A 16,163-nucleotide genomic window follows, 5' to 3' on the forward strand; every position below is an offset into this window, starting at 1 on the left:
AAAAATGGCTTTGTCCTCTCAAGGCTTGTGTCCCACTTTGAAGATCAATGCTCAAAAAAAGGTGATTGTGTTCATGTTTTAGTTACTCCTTGACTTTGGATCAGCCTCCTGTGTGGTCCAAAAGAAGTCAAGTCCATGTATTTTTGAAAAGACATCTTAAAGCCACTATAACTTGATTTATTTTTCAATCTCTTGGACTAACTCACTTTAGATTAGGTGGTTAGTGCACTTAGGATATTTCTTCTATTTGTTGTCTTTTGTCTGGTTTCTTTCCTGTTTCTCTCCCGTCTGTACAACAGTTTGTAATCACTGTTTTAAACAAATGCTTTTCACCCAAAAGCAACTTACTCTGCGTCAATCCGTCTGTGTTTTATTTGTATTACTGATTGAGTCCTAAACTCAGAGGCAAATGTCAACATTTTTTAGTCCCAGAATACATCATTTGTAGAAGGAAGCATTCTTTGCTTTTCATTCCCTTTCCCTGATGTTAAAACCCCCAAAACTCTGACATGTCTACTCTGTTGTTTTATACAGATGGTGCAGAGGTTAGTTTTCATTTATCAATATGCAGTATTTTACAATTCAAGTCTCCTTAGCACTGTATTTACAGGAAGAAAACTTCAGAGTTGCTTTATGAAAACTCATTTTACACAAGAAAACTCAAACATATTACCCAGTTCTCAAAATACTTCATTGGCTTCCCATTTGGTACAGGTTTGGAAAGAGTCTTCAGATAACATTTGTTGTGATTTGGCGCTATATAAATAAAGATTGATTGATTGATTGATTGATTGATTGATTTGATGATTGATTGATTGATTGATTGATTGATTGATTGATTGATTGATTGATTGATTTGATGATTGATTGATTGATTGATTGATTGATTGATTGATTGATTGATTGATTGATTGATTGATTGATTGATTGATTGATTGATTGATTGATTGATTGATTGATTGATTGATTGATTTAATTGGATGAAATACAGCAGTCCATATTTGGGTTAGCAACATGTCAAGGTGTTTTTTCTTTACTGAAACTCTTTCATCCTCCCTCCTTTTTGGAATCTATTATTTTTCAGGTATAGTTAAAAAAACATCATGTCTTTGTCCCGATGTTCTTGAATTTAAGAAGTTGAAGTTGCTTTCAGACCGGTTACGATCATATCCACTGGTGGTGTTGAAGTCCTCCTCTAACCTCTGTATTCAGGGGAGCACAGAGAAAAGTTTTAAAGCTGATGAAAGTGAAAACAGTATTTCAACATAAAAACGCTGCACGTGCGTCATTCTGCTTAATGAAGGTCGAACATCAACACAGAGCAACTAAAAGCAAAACAGAATTTTGGATGTGGAGGCACTTTTAGGTTTGTAGTGTAACCAGCGGCCACTCTGGTTTGTGTTTACTACACACGAGGAGGAAGTGACGGCCTTGAGGGCAGACCACAGTCATAAAAGACAGCAAGGCACAAAAGCAAAGACTTCAGTGGAAAATAAAAACATATCACACATAGAGACGTCTCCAGGAGGGTGCACCACCACCACTGTGAAGCCTCATCTCACTCTTTGATGATTTCTTAATGAGATCCAGATCCACCTTAAACATCCTCCTCCTCATCCTCATCAGGAAATGAACACTGAGCACTTCAGTATGTCACTCTAACCTTTCTAGCCTGGTCATGTCAAGCCGTGTTATGTGTGTGAGTGTGTGTGTGAGCATTTACCGTACATAATGATGTTATGATACTGCAGCTTATCTCTTAGAGGGAAATTGCTCTTTCTCTCTCATAGTGTTCGTTCATTTAAACTTAAGTCCACAAAGTGCTCAAAGAAAGAACGAGAGGAAGGGTTTTTAATTAGTCATAATGATTGATGTAAAGTCAGAACAGTGGTGTTTAATGTGTAGTTCCTGGAGCACATCACCAGCCAGTCTTTCGACATGCGTCTTCTCAGATCTGGACAACTTCAGTGAATCTTCCTTAAAGCTAACATAGTAAAGACTCTGCGTTTCTCTGTTTTCAGTTTCGATGTGGAGAATGGCCCATCTGCCAGCTGCAGCCCTCTGGACCCCCAGGCCTCCCCCGGCTCTGGTCTGGTCCTCCACACCAACTTCCCGGGTCACAACCAGCGCAGAGAGTCCTTTCTTTACCGCTCGGACAGCGACTATGACCTGTCCCCAAAGTCCATGTCAAGAAACTCCTCCATCGCCTCTGAACTGTAAGGACTAAAGACACACCCACAGCATGCACACAAATACTGCACAGTTAAAGGCATACATGTGTTTAACACGGTTCTGAAACGTTTTCACATCAAGGACCGCATTTAATAAATATGTGTCAGGTGCCCCATGTAACCCAGGTTATATAGTTCTATATATAGATGTATATATAGGTGATGCAACAAATTGTAGACATGCCCTGCCCCATATGTTTTGAAATGTTACTGGGATCAACTTTAGAATAAGCATATTCTGTGTAACCCAGGTTATATAGATCATGTTGCTCTCATAATAATTTCTTATTTATTTATTATTTTTGTAGTTTTATTAAATATTAGCTCTGATTTTAATTTCCAGTAGCTTCTTCATTATCTCACTTAACTGTGTTGGAATCTGACAGCAGTTTTGCTTTTACATTTTTGATATTTTAAAGCATATGAAACCTGACATCAAAGTCAACAAATGTTCAGTCAGTGTATTATTTATTGACAGGATTAAATAATAAAAAAAAGAATTAACTGTATGTTTGGTAGTTTCAGCATATGTTTCAAAGGGTTTTTCACTGCAAACGTAATGCATTTTAAATTATTCTATGCTCAAGTTGCTTTTTTTCATTTTATCTGGCTGCAAGGTAATTTTGCAACATTCAAAAATGAAGGTAAAATTGAAGCCCTTAGGAGAAGTTTCTTCAAATATGCACCCTGTTTAAATGTGGACCCTATAAATCAAAAGTAAGGGAATTATTTTGAAAACCAAATACAATTGACTGTTGGGTTTTGAGTATGGGTGCATGAGGATTTTTTGTACATCTTGAAAAAATAAATACGCCCACCAGTTTTCATACATGTAGGTGAAGGCATATTCTATAGTGACACCTTTGTTAACATTTAAAGAGGGCTTCAAAAATTTCACATTTTTCCTCAGACCTGATGCATGTGTGAAGTTTTGGGGATGCTAAATGTGAAATTAATTTCAATAGAAGGAAGAAGGAAAAAAGAATAACAAGTCCTCCTAAGTATTCTAATGAGGTTCTTGCCCCAGAGGAATGCTGGACCCTAAAAATTTGGACTTAAAATAAAACTTACACTTGTCTCCTAACTCTCACTCACTGAACCCACTGTTCACCTGCTCTTTGACTTACCATTGAACTGCATGAACAACAGACCTCCTTGAAGGCTCTGTTGCTGCTCTCCCACTCTGCCCCCTAGAGAGAGATCTGATGATGGGTACTCTACAGTCATGGCCAAAAGTTTTGAGAATGACACAAATATTACATTTTCACAAAGTCTGCTGCTTCAGGGTTTTTAGGTGTTTTTGTCAGATGTTTCTATGGTATAATGAAATACAATTAGAAGCATTTCATAAGTATCAAAAGCTTTTATTGAGAATTACACAGAATTCATGCAATAAGTCAATATTTGCAGTGTTGACCCTTCTTTTTCAAGACCTCTGCAATTCTCCCTGGCATGCTGTCAATCAACTTCTGGACCAAATCCTGACTGATGGCAGTCCATTCTTGCATAATCAATACTTGGAGTTTGTCAGAATTTGTGGGTTTTTGATTGTCCACCCGCCTCTTGAGGATTGACCACAAGTTCTCAATGGGATTAAGATCTGGGGAGTTTCCTGGCCAAGGGCCCAAAATCTTAATGTTTTGTTCCCCGAGCCATTTTGTTATGACTTTTGCTTTATGGCAAGGTGCTCCATCATGCTGGAAAAGGCATTCTTCATCACCAAACTGCCCTTGGATGGTTGGGAGAAGTTGCTCTGGGAGGACGTTCTGGTACCATTCTTTATTCATGGCTGTGTTTTTAGGCAAGATTGTGAGAGAGCCCACTCCCTTTACCGAAATGCAACCCCACACATGAATGGTCTCAGGATGCTTCACTGTTGGCAAGAGATAGGACTGATGGTAGCGCTCACCTCGTCTTCTCCGAACAAGCCTTCCTCCAGATGCCCCAAACAATGGGAAAGGGGATTCATCAGAGAAAATGACATTACCCCAGTCCTCAGCAGTCCAGTCCCTGTACCTTCTGCAGAATATCAGTCTGTCCCTGATGTTTTTACTGGAGAGAAGTGGCTTCTTTGCTGCCCTCCTTGACACCAGGCCTTCCTCCAAAAGTCTTCGCCTCACTGTGCGTGCAGGTGCACTCACACCTGCCTGCTGCCATTCCTGAGCAAGCTCTGCACTGGTGGTGGCCCGATCCCGCAGCTGTAACACCTTCAGGAGACGGTCCTGGCGCTTGCTGGACTTTCTTGGGCGCCCTGGAGCCTGTTTGGCAACAATTGAACCTCTCTCCTTGAAGTTCTTGATAATTCGATAGACGGTTGACTGAGGTGCAATCTTACTCGCTGCTATAAACTTCCCTGTTAGGCCCTTTTTGTGCAATGCAATGATGGCTGCACGTGTTTCCTTGCAGGTAACCATGGCTAACAGATGAGGAACAATGGTGTCATGCACCATCTTCCTTTTAAAGTGTCCAGTCACTCAATCATGACAGATTGATCGCCAGCCTTGTCCTCATCAACACCCACACCTGTGTTAATGTGTGTGACACCTGTGTGTCATTGAAATGATGTTAGCTGGTCCTTTTGTGGCAGGGCTGAAATGCAGTGGAAATGTTTTTTTGGTGATAAAGTTCATTTTCAAGGCAAAGAGGGACTTTGCAATGAATTGCAGTTGAGCTGATCACTCCTCATAACATTCTGGAGTATATGCAAATTGCCATTCTAAAAACTGAAACAGCAGACTTTGTGAAAATTAATAGTTGTGTCATTCTCAAAACTTTTGGCCATGACTGTACAGTCAGTGAAGGAAGGGTTTAAGGACCTGAGATGTCACATTACTTCACAATGATCTAAAACCAAAAGGAGTATGTCAGTATATTGCCCAGTCTTGGCGTTTAAGTAGGTCACTTATCCAGCTGAGTTCCCATTCAGGGTTACACCTCATCCTGTCCGGTTGTTGATGGATGACTGTCCTCCTACACTTCATCTTCTCTTTCACTTAATTACAGTAATGAGACTGCCCAGGTCATGGTAGTTAATGCTTATTGTTTTTAAGTAACATAAACAATACAACAACAGTTACCCGTAACCACACCAGAGAAAAGTACAAACATGTCAGCTTTATGTAAGACTGTAACCTGAATCTTTCTTTCTTCTCATTGCAGACATGGAGATGACCTGATCGTAACGCCTTTTGCTCAGGTGAATATCTTCATCTAAATGAGATAATTATAATAACCACACTATTAAAATGTAGAATAAATATTGTGCAAAGTATCTTACGATGATTTCTTCTGCTGCTTGTCTAGGTTCTGGCAAGCCTTCGAAGTGTGAGGAATAACTTCACTGTACTGACCAATGTCCAGTGTGCCTCCAGCAAGTAAGTGTCTGTGCATCAAACCCGCTTCTTCATGAGGATGAGTAGTTTCTTCAGTGACATGCTTTGACACCACCAGGAAATGACTCTTCTGAACTCTAGGAGGAGCCAGACTATAATAAAACACAAGGTTTAGATTTTATCATGAGAACCCTTTAAAGACGGCCATAAATCAAGATGTCGTCCATTCAGGACAACCTTGGGACTCATTAGTTTGATTCCATGGTAGAAAGCATCCGAAAACAACTCTTTAACAATCCTGATGCTTTGTTGTAAATCTTGTGGAACTGGAAAAACATCAAAGTGTTCTGCTCCTTCAAAATAATTTGTCTCAATCACAGCTTCACGAAAAAGAAAAGTCACATTCCAAGGCTGACCTGTGTGTCTGTAGTTACTTTATTTCACCACAAGGTGGAAGTGTTGAGCTTTATACAGACTCAAGTGTGCCATCTGACATCACAGCTGTTTCCACCAATCACAGAAGGGGGCCAGGAAAATAAAATAAATAATAAAATAAAATAAAGTAGTAAATATAATAAAATAGTTAATCATATATTACATTTAATTGAATTAATTTGAATAAAGAAGTGAATAAAATAAAATGAAATAGTTGGTAAAATAAAATTAATTAGTAAATGAAATACAATAAATAAGTAAATACAATAGAATAGTACATCAAATAGCTAATTAAATTAAATAAATGAGTGAATAAAATAAAATCATTTAATATTACTAAAACTAATACACAGAACCATGATATAACTCAAATACACTGCAGATTTTACTGGTGGAACATTTTAAAGCAATCTGACTTCAGCTTAATATTAAAATAATGCCAAAAAAGGTATTATTAGAACAACGTATATTTCACAGAACAGCTCATTTTAGTGCCCAGTGTTGTTTCTATATGATGTATTTACACAAAATAAGGCCTCTCATGTTTCTCTTCAATTACAGCAGGTTTGTCTGTTATTATAAAATGACCGGTTTTTCTCAGAACAGTTTATAGAAACCAAGAGATAAAGAGTTTAAAATATATGAAACAGTGATCTCATCAAGGTGAACAACATAGTAGCTTTGGTCCAAACAAAGCATCATGTCTCTTTAAAGCTGCAGCCAAAGATACTCCCAGCATCACACCTCCATCTGCCCACATGTATGTAGGGCAGCTTCCCTTCTATTCTTCTTTGTAAAGGCTTTTTGATGTTTGTGTATGAATGTGTGTATTAGTGTGCACATGCATTTCAGTTTCTAAAGATGCTCTCTCCCCTCACACAGGCTTTATTAACACTCAGTCTGCTATATTGACTACCTGCAGCCGGTCTGACCTACATTCAGCACTGACACTTTCACATAGACAAGAGGAACACACACATAAAATATACACACATAAACCATTGTCAAACCTACTCCTCTCCACACATCAGATCCATCAGATAATCAATAAGTTGCTGCTGAAGGAAATTAATCAATACACAGTTGGCTGTCTGTCCTTCAGCTGTCACTCTAACACACTGACACAGATCCTGTACTATCGTTTTCACAAAGTATATTGAACTGATGGTATTTCACGCACTAACACACACAAGGTTTAACAGCTCTGTGCAGCTTGCACTTGTTTTGAGTCTGATGAACTGTCAGCATCTCCACTCTCTGCTGCGCTGAGCTGTTCACATCTGTCCTCATAGTGGAGACACAGAGACGACATTTGGTATGCAATGTAGCTGATGATGCTTTGAGAATTAGACGGTACCTTGATGTCTCAGCTGCACAGGTTAAGCGATTGCAAAGCCCACAGACTTAAGTCTTTACTGCCTTTAAAGTGTTACAGTCCTTTCATGTAACACTCAACAATAATGCATATAACAATATTATCCATTATATGTTGAATTGTTTCTACCAGAACTCACCTTACTGTGTCAATGATTTTTTCAAATTTTATTTGGGGATTAGGGGAGTTTTTGAAGTTAAAAACTACATCAAGGAGATTTGAAGGAAATACTATATATTCTTTATTTTTCTTTTGTCCTTCTTTCTTTAAGGAGGTCGCCTGCAGCAACTCAGCCTCCAATCACCAGAGTTTGTCTCCCAGGTAAGAAATGACCTGTTATGTATTTGACTTCTGTAAAGCTACATAAAGAATGTTCCTTATCTGGCCTTAATCTAGCTTGAACTTTCTGCTGCCTCCATTTTTTCTTGTACTCTTTACTCCTCCTCCCTCTTTGCCTCTTTTCCTCTGTCTTGTCCTTTGCTTATGGACTTGCGTACGTGAGGACTTTCACTTTTTTTTACCCCCCGTCTCTGGCTGTAATGATGTAGTCCAGACTAGTTTGTCATCAAGCTCATTAACCTTGCTCTGGTGCCTTGAGACAAACACATTCTGGTCTATTTAAGCGACAAACCCCCCTTTCTTTAATCTTTCATCACTTTTATTTTAAGAAACTGTGTGTGTATGTGATCTTCTGTGCAGTGTTTGTGTGTGGAGGCAGCGCGACTTTGTGTGCTACGTGCTGGTTACTTCATGTCTTCTATGCAGCTGCAGATGTAAGTTTGAGCGGTGGTACTCTGGTTTGCTTTCTGAAGCTGCACAAGTCCAAGTTTGTTGTTTAGCTGTGCAAAATGTCTTTACTGTCTTAGTCCACTCTCATGAACCTCATTGCTTTGTTTTTGGCCACAGTGGGGAGCTCTTTTGGTTGCAAAGCTCTAAAAACCTGTGCAGCAGACAAACCATTACTGAATAGCTGATGAGCACTGAGAAGCATTTAGCATTCTCTTACCTTTAGGAGTAAGTCGCTCTTTGGAGGGGCTTTTATCTGGGTATGAAGCAGGCTGAAAATAAAACGGATGCATCTTAACAAACTACAAAAGCAAGCAAGACCATCAGTAGAAAGGTTGATAGTTTTTTAAACCACTTAGAGCAAGTTGAAAATGTGTGAATATGCTGATACCATAGACCAAGGGCGTCAAACTCATTTCAGTTCAGGGGCCACATACAGCCCAAGTTGATCTGAAGTGGGCCGGACTAGTAAAATCATAATATAATAACCTATAAATTATGAAAACTCCAAAAGTTTCCCTTTGTTTTAGCACAAAAAAATGAAGAAGCTAAAGTTGACTATTCTGGACCCCTCAGCTCCAGCAGGAACAGTTTGCTTGCTGGGCACTGTTGTATGCAGGGGTGTAGTGCTAGTGTTAGTAGTTAGTGGATCATCTTATAGTGCTCTAAAAAGTCTTTATGAATCTCAACCGGATTATGCAAACAGCAAGTATAATCTATTTTCTCACTTTGAGAAAAAAGCGCTGCTCAGGTGTGCTCAGTCAGCACTATGAGTTTACGCGACCCCCAGAGGACAAATTTAAAACTGTAGTTAGCCTACTTTTATTGAAAAATTGCAGTTAATGTCTTCTCTGTAATTTTTTCACTTTACAAAGTCATTCCGCGGGCCGGATTTGAACCTCTGGTGGGCCGGTCTTAGCCCACGGGCCACATGTTTGACACCCCTGCCATAGACTGTATAGATAATAGACTTAGTATCCGTGTCGTCACTCATCTGTTTCTGAAGCACTGGGGCGGCTGTGGCTCAGTGGGTAGAGTTGGTCGTCTATCAATCGGAAGGTTGGAGGTTAGATCCCAGCTCCAGCAGTCACATGCCGAAGTGTCCTTGAGCAAGACGCTGAACCCCGAATTGCTCCCTCTGTTGTTCAGAGGTGTGTGAATGTGTACGAATGAGATTAGCTAACCCTGATGGTCCCTTACTGTAGCAGCCTCTACCATCAGTGAGTGAATGGGTATGAATGGGTGAATGTGACGAGTAGTGTAAAAGCGCTTTGAGTGGTCAGACAGACTAGAAAAGGGCTACATAAGTACAAGTCCATTTACCATTTTGAAGCCAATCTTCGGCAGGAGCCATATTGGATATGCTGAACTCAACCTAGCTTCTGTTGAACTAGTGTGACATAAAGAGGCGGGGTTTGAGCCTCCTAGCCAACAGCTACAGTGTTCCTGCCTGTCAATCAGGACAGCTGTGCCTCTCATAATGAAAAACTTGTAATCTCAATATCTTTGAAAATGTGGCGTTGGAAAAACATTCACCCCCGTACAGTGTGTGATCAAGAAAAGAGCTATCCAGACTACACTTGTTTTTTGAACCAGGCTGTAAACATGTTTATTTCTGCTGTGAAGATCAGCTCTTTGAATTGGTGTGTATGTGGTTTCCGGTACTTCCGGAGGCAGCTTCAAGCGGATCCTCGATAAACTGCAGTTTTTAACACTTCCGCATTGGCTTCAATTCTCACAGCCAGAGGTTGCCGCTTGGTTGATACTATTTGCCTGAAATACATGCAATGAAAGTATCTAGAAGTGTCACCTGAAGAGATACACTGACAGAAAGAAGAGTGTGAAAGTTATGGATAACTGTGGAGCAGCAAGAAAAGGGAATGTTTTCTATCATTAATGCACTTTTCTGCCAACTAAAAACTTAATGTGTCCCAAACAACATCAAACATTCTTCATTTCTACTTTAGGACCGCAGATGATTCATTCATATTTTCACACTTTATTTCTGCTCGTCTTTCTGCATCTTCTAACTGTGGGATGAGCTCTGTGCATTCTGAGAAATATCTGTATGATTTTTTTTGTTTTATGTAATATAAGACGCACTGATAAGAAGTATGATCAGTCCTTTAGATAAGACAGTATGATTATCAGTCTTTGAGGTAGAACGCTGAAACTGTGACACTTGTTGTTATGTAAAGAGACGAAAATGAGCAACAACAAAACTGAGAAGAGTGAGTGTACTTTAAGAAAAACCCTACCTGTTTTATATGAAACCAACTTGGGTCAGATATGACATCAAAGAAAAAAACAGTGAGAATGAAACCTCAGTTGAAACTTAGTGTGCAGTTTCATTTCTGCAAATTTAATCTGTTTTTCTTGCTTTTGTTTTACACCCTCGTGTATTTTATGGAACAATTCATGTTTTTAATGTGAATTTAATTTGATAGTTTAAAGACACAACAAGTTCAACCAATGCGTGGTTTCGTGTGTGTGTGTGTGTGTGTGTGTGCGTGTGTGTGTGTGTGTGTGTATGTGTGTATGTGTGTGTGTGTGTGTGTGTGTGGTGAGTAAAACCGTGTAATAAAACTCTGACGTGTGTGTAGTGGAGTGTTTCAGCATGCGATGGTATTTTAAGTTTACGATTTTGCAACCGGGGATTGTTAAGGTGTATGATTTAAATGAGTGTTTCAGGTGACATATACGCATCATTGTGAGTAATTTAAGTGTGTGTGTGAATGAGTGTGTGTGTGTGTGTGTGTGTGTGTGTGTGTGTGTGTGTGTGTGTGTGTGTGTGTGTGTGTGTGTGTGTGTGTGTGTGTTTGTGCTGGGGGAGGTGTTCCTGTGGCTCTGATTGACGTCAATATGCCTGTGTGTGGCTTCTGTTGACTTCCTGTCAAAGCAGATGGACTGAGTTTTCACTTCCTCCTTCAGAACCGCAGCTCATCAGGTGCTCTGAGTTTTTGTGTTTGTGTGTGTGTCTTACTGTGTGTGTGTGTGTGTGTGTGTGTGTGTGTGTGTGTGTGTGTGTGTGTGTGTGTGTGTGTGTGTGTGTGTGAATATCTGGTACACAACCCCAATAAAACGTGCATAACAATCTTTCAGTGTGAGAGCGAGCAGAGCAGGGTCGTCTCTAAATTCAACATTACTATCACCTTAGTTTTCTTTGTGGGAGCTGCACACCCTTCACTGTGACAAATCTTTAAGCTAACAGCTTTAGCATGAGGTGGGGAACATTTTTGTGCAAGTTAAGTGAGATAGACTTTTAATCTTTTGTGCATTTGTAGGAATTTATTACAGAGCGAGAATTTGCTGCTTCAGTAGGTAATCTAACTTAACCAGATGAACTAATTCAGCTCCCATTTTACTCACAGCTGAATCACACGGCTGCAGAACTTGCGGTTGCCTGATAACTATCTGATTCACCGACTTAATCAGGAGACTGTTTTAGTGTTAAGTTGACATCATAAAGTATTAGCAGGCTTTACGTAGGCTGTTAGACTTTAAAACTCTTCTGTTGGCTCTGGATCCTAAAGGTTCGCACTGCCAGCTAGCTGCTCTGTACACGCATGTTTCCCTCCTCAGGAGTCAAACTCCTTCCTTTAGTCCTTCTCTGTTTGCAGGAGTTGGCCTGCCGTCAGATTTAGTTTAAGTTGCTGCTGTAGTGATAGTTTAAGTTGATACTATCCCATGATTTTATTAGTGTGAAGCCCAAAGGATCGCTGGCTTCCCTTGGCACAGTCCTGGGTAATCACAGTTGGGCAGTAGCTAGTGATGGGCAATGATTTTAGCATATTCGTTCACTTTGTAAAACTCGAAGAGTTACTTTGAATATTTTCTCATTTGAAAAGTAGCACTTTTCATCGATTTTACTGGTGCCTGGTTGTAATACAGTGTTCCCGCCACACGGTGGCTATAGAGTGTCTTAAAGCTGTTTGCCAACCGCATTAGCAAACAGAAGAAGAAGAATGCTAACTGCATTAAATAGCAAAAGAAGAAGAAAACAATCAGCGATTTTCCCCGTTTCTTCACACTACTACATTTGTATTTCCAGAGACTACTGTAGTGTTGTAGTCAAGACCACATTAACCGAGACCAAGACATGAGAGAGACCAGAGTGCACCGAGACCAAGACAAGACCAAGGCTGGGCAAGACCGAGACAAGACCAAGACCAAATATACCAATGAAAAATCATCATGATGAGAGTTAACAAAATAAAAGACTTGTGTTTATTTTATTTAAGTTTGCTTTAAATACAATCGTTGTCATTAGTTTAACCTTCCCTTTTGACTCAAGTTCAAACAGTATTTTCTGTTTTGAGAAATGTGTGTGGGGGGGGGGGGGGGTTCTCTCTCATCCCAGCAATGACAGGGACACAGAATGCATCAGTGGTGGTCTCAACCGGTCTTGATTTAAAATATGGAGTTCGCCCAGTTCGAGACAGAGACAAGACTGAGTAAAAATGCTTTCAATTCTGAGACGAGACCGAGACCTTAAATAAGTGGTCTCGAGACCAAGGCAGATCTTGAGTACTACAACACTACCAGACACTGAGCATGGCTGTAAAATGTAAACACACACGCCACGCTGCGTCACAGAAACACTGACATAAAGATCGAGACAGACGCTGCCAGAGCCCGCTACTAGCTGCACCTCTTCCTGCTGCTGGTTAACGTGACTGCCACACAAAGGGGCTGTTAATGGGACGTGTGTGCGTGTGTGTGCGTGTGTGCCAAGGGAGAAGTTCCGTTGGCTGGTGGTGAAGCTTTCAGCAGAGTGTCTGCCCCCTGGTGGCTGGCTGCAGTATAGGTCAAAAAATCCATCTTCCCCAATCATTTGAATGGGGGAGCAGTCAAACTTTAAAAAATAAATACACGTGGTACGAATGTTTCTCACATCCGTATGCTGTGGTGATATGTAGTTAGTATTTGACTGTTTTGTGTTCAAGGCCTCTTTTTCCTGAACAGTTTCTTCTTCATTACTTATTGAGTTTAAAAAACGCGGTTTTAATTCCGGGTTTACTTTGATTGACAGCCGCTGTAGAGAGAAACTTCAAAGGACACACAGGGTCTTGTGACGCTATGCTGTTGGGCGGAGCTTATTACAGTGGCTTCACAGGCTCTGGCTGCACAATGGCTGCGCCCAGGACAAGCGGCAACCTCCGGTGTAAAAATATGAGTCAATGCGGAAGTGTTAAAAGCTGCAGTTCATCGAGGATCCTCTTGAGGCTGGCTCCGGAAGTACCGGAAGTCACATACACATGAATGGGGAAAAGACGATCTTTGCAGCATTAATAAACATGTTTACAGCCTGGTACAAAAGATGAGTGTAGTCTGAATAGCTAATTTCTCGATGTCCTCTCACTGTGAGGGGGGTGAATTTTTTTCTAATTCGGTAATTTAGAAGATATTGAGATTACTAGTCTTCCAATGAGAGGCACAGCTGCCTGCAGGAACACTGCAGCTGTTGGCTAGGAGGCTCAAAGCCCGCCTCTTTACGTCACACTGGCTCGACAGAAGCAATATGGCTGCCGCAGCCGATTGGTCTCAAAACAGCTCTTCAGAAACAGATGGGTGACGTCACGGATCCTACGTCCATATTTCATACAGTCTATGGCCCAGGAGCGGGATTTTTTGGCTTCAGAACCGTACAACAGGAAGAGGCAGAGCAACGCTGTCCATTTTTGTTTACAGTCGTTGGTGTGTGCGTGTGTGTGTGTGTGTGTGTGTGTGTGTGTGTGTGTGTGTGTGTGTGTGTGTGTGTGTGTGTGAATATCTGGTAGACCACCCCAATAAAAAGTGCATAACAATCTTTCAGTGTGAGAGCGAGCAGAGCAGGGTCGTATCTAAATTCAACATTACTATCGCCTTAGTTTTCTTTGTGGGAGCTGCACACCCTTCACTGTGACAAATCTAAAATAATGGTGGAATATATGCCAATGATTATTGAATAGTATTTTGTCTTGAAATGCCCATCCCTAACAGTAGCATGACCATAGCCTAATCTGGTGGGCTAGATTTATCACCAAAGGATACCAAATTAAGCTAGCTCACAGCCACCATGGTTTCATCAAATGTCTACTACATATCATTTAGGAGACGCTGTTTCACTTGTTGTAAAATGAGAAATGGAGAGTAGAGAGAGCAGCAACAACAGAGAAGAATACCTAAATGGTTATTTTATAAATAGTAAATCTTTCATATCAAATACTTGTAGTCTCTTTTTGTGATGTCAACAGCTGTCCATGACCTCAGGCGGCTTAATCATACACGCCAGCACACCTGTCTCTGTTTCTACTTCAGCCACCATCCCCCTCTCTCCCATTCAAATCTGCTCTCTCCAGCTTCTCTTTTCCTCCCCTGCAGGCTTTATTTTTTCCTCTTCATTCGTCTGTTTGTCTCTCTCACTTTATCGTCATCGAAGGAGGGGGAGGGCAGGAAGTGTGAGGCAGGAAGTGAAGATCAGATTATTCCTGTTTTGCTGTCTCTAAACTGTTGTAACTTGACGGAAGCCAGGAGGAACTGTGAGTGTGTGTGTGTGTGGATGAAGTGTGTGAGCGAGTGTGTTGGTGTGTGTGTGGATGTCTGTGTCAGCTTGCAGGAGAAAAATAGGAAGCAGAGAGACAAAGGCTCATTGTCTGAGCCCACACACTGCACAAACATGTACATGCTGACACAATGATATGACACGTAAATACCTGCAGTGCTGCATAGTCACTGTCCGTTACTCACATATCTCACAATGCGTATGCAGACGAGTAAATATCAAGCCCAAGCTGCATGTTTTGGAAATTTTTTAAATGCCATTTGTAACACAAATTAATGTTGAGTCTTAAGACGCAGGACAGGTGCACTGATGCTCCCATCTAGTTACCTCATGACTCAGACCTGAACTCATCATTCATTCAAACAATCATAAGATACATGCTGTGAGACGTTAGATTATATTCTAAATAAACCTTTATTTATTTGATTAACTGAGTAATTCATTCGCTGGTATCAAACAATCGATCAATCTTTATTTATGTAGCGCCAAACCACAACAAATGTTATCTGAAGACTCTTTCCAAACAGCAGGTCTAGACCGTACTCTATGTTCTATTATCAACAAAGACCCAACATCAAGACAGGATAAGATCCAGTCCCATCTTACAGACAGGACTCAGTCTGATCTCATCTTAATCCACCATGAGCAGAGCACTTTGCAGCATTTAGCAAGTTACAGTGGCAAGGACAAACTTCCTTTAACAGGCAGAAACCTCCAGCAGGACCAGACTCATGTTAGACACACATCTGCTGAGACTGTGTTAGAGAGAGGGATAGAGGGAGATGAAGAGAGAGAGATGATAGTGGTGAGACGGATAGTAGTAGTTGTAGCAGCTGGAGTCTGGCATGTCCACAGCAGCAGGCCGTCTACGGCAGCTCAGAGGAACCTACGAGACAAGGGAGCTCAGGGACTCCAGAAAGGTCTATGGTTAGTAACTTTAGGGACAGGGAGAGTTAAAGTAAATGATAGGGGGGAGAGAGGGGATCCCAGTGTGTCAGTTCCCCCAGCAGTCTAAGCCGAAGGCAGCATAACTCAGAGCTGGTCCAAGCCTGATCCAGCTCTAACTATAAGCTTTATCAAAAAGGAAAGTTTGAAGCCTACTCTTAGAAGTAGAGAAGACATGAAAAGACAGATGCAGGTCAAACCAAACACTTCATGACCTGACACAACTCATTTAGTTCATGATGTTATATAAACCTGTTTGCTATTACTATATATTAATGTTATTGTTCCCACTTTATACCCAATACTAATTTAAATTAAGTGCTCTCCAAAGAGAACAAGTGAGAAAAAGTCACTGATCATTTCAGAGTTAAATCTCTTAAAGGGTAAAGAAATCCAACATTTGTCCCTTTAATCTGAACAGTAAACTAATGAAACTCAAATAAAACCATGGAGGTTATATGTTCAATAAACATCAGATAAGTATGGTTTGTTTATTCAGTATTTTATGATGTTTG

At 40.6% G+C, this 16,163-nt stretch overlaps 1 protein-coding gene across 4 annotated transcripts in view; it reads left to right on the plus strand.

Annotated features, from left to right (window-relative positions):
* pde4ba (phosphodiesterase 4B, cAMP-specific a) overlaps window positions 1-16,163 on the plus strand; it is a 298,471-nt gene that overhangs the window by 207,066 nt on the left and 75,242 nt on the right. For all 4 annotated transcript variants that reach the window (XM_034674460.1, XM_034674468.1, XM_034674476.1 and 1 more), the window contains 4 exons: window positions 2,022-2,216; window positions 5,391-5,427; window positions 5,535-5,605; window positions 7,645-7,694. In XM_034674460.1, coding sequence (XP_034530351.1) covers window positions 2,022-2,216; window positions 5,391-5,427; window positions 5,535-5,605; window positions 7,645-7,694 — 353 coding nt within the window. The remainder of the gene's footprint in view (window positions 1-2,021; window positions 2,217-5,390; window positions 5,428-5,534; window positions 5,606-7,644; window positions 7,695-16,163) is intronic.

The sequence above is a fragment of the Notolabrus celidotus genome, chromosome 2 (assembly GCF_009762535.1).
Source record: "Notolabrus celidotus isolate fNotCel1 chromosome 2, fNotCel1.pri, whole genome shotgun sequence".
Lineage (NCBI taxonomy): Eukaryota > Metazoa > Chordata > Actinopteri > Labriformes > Labridae > Notolabrus > Notolabrus celidotus.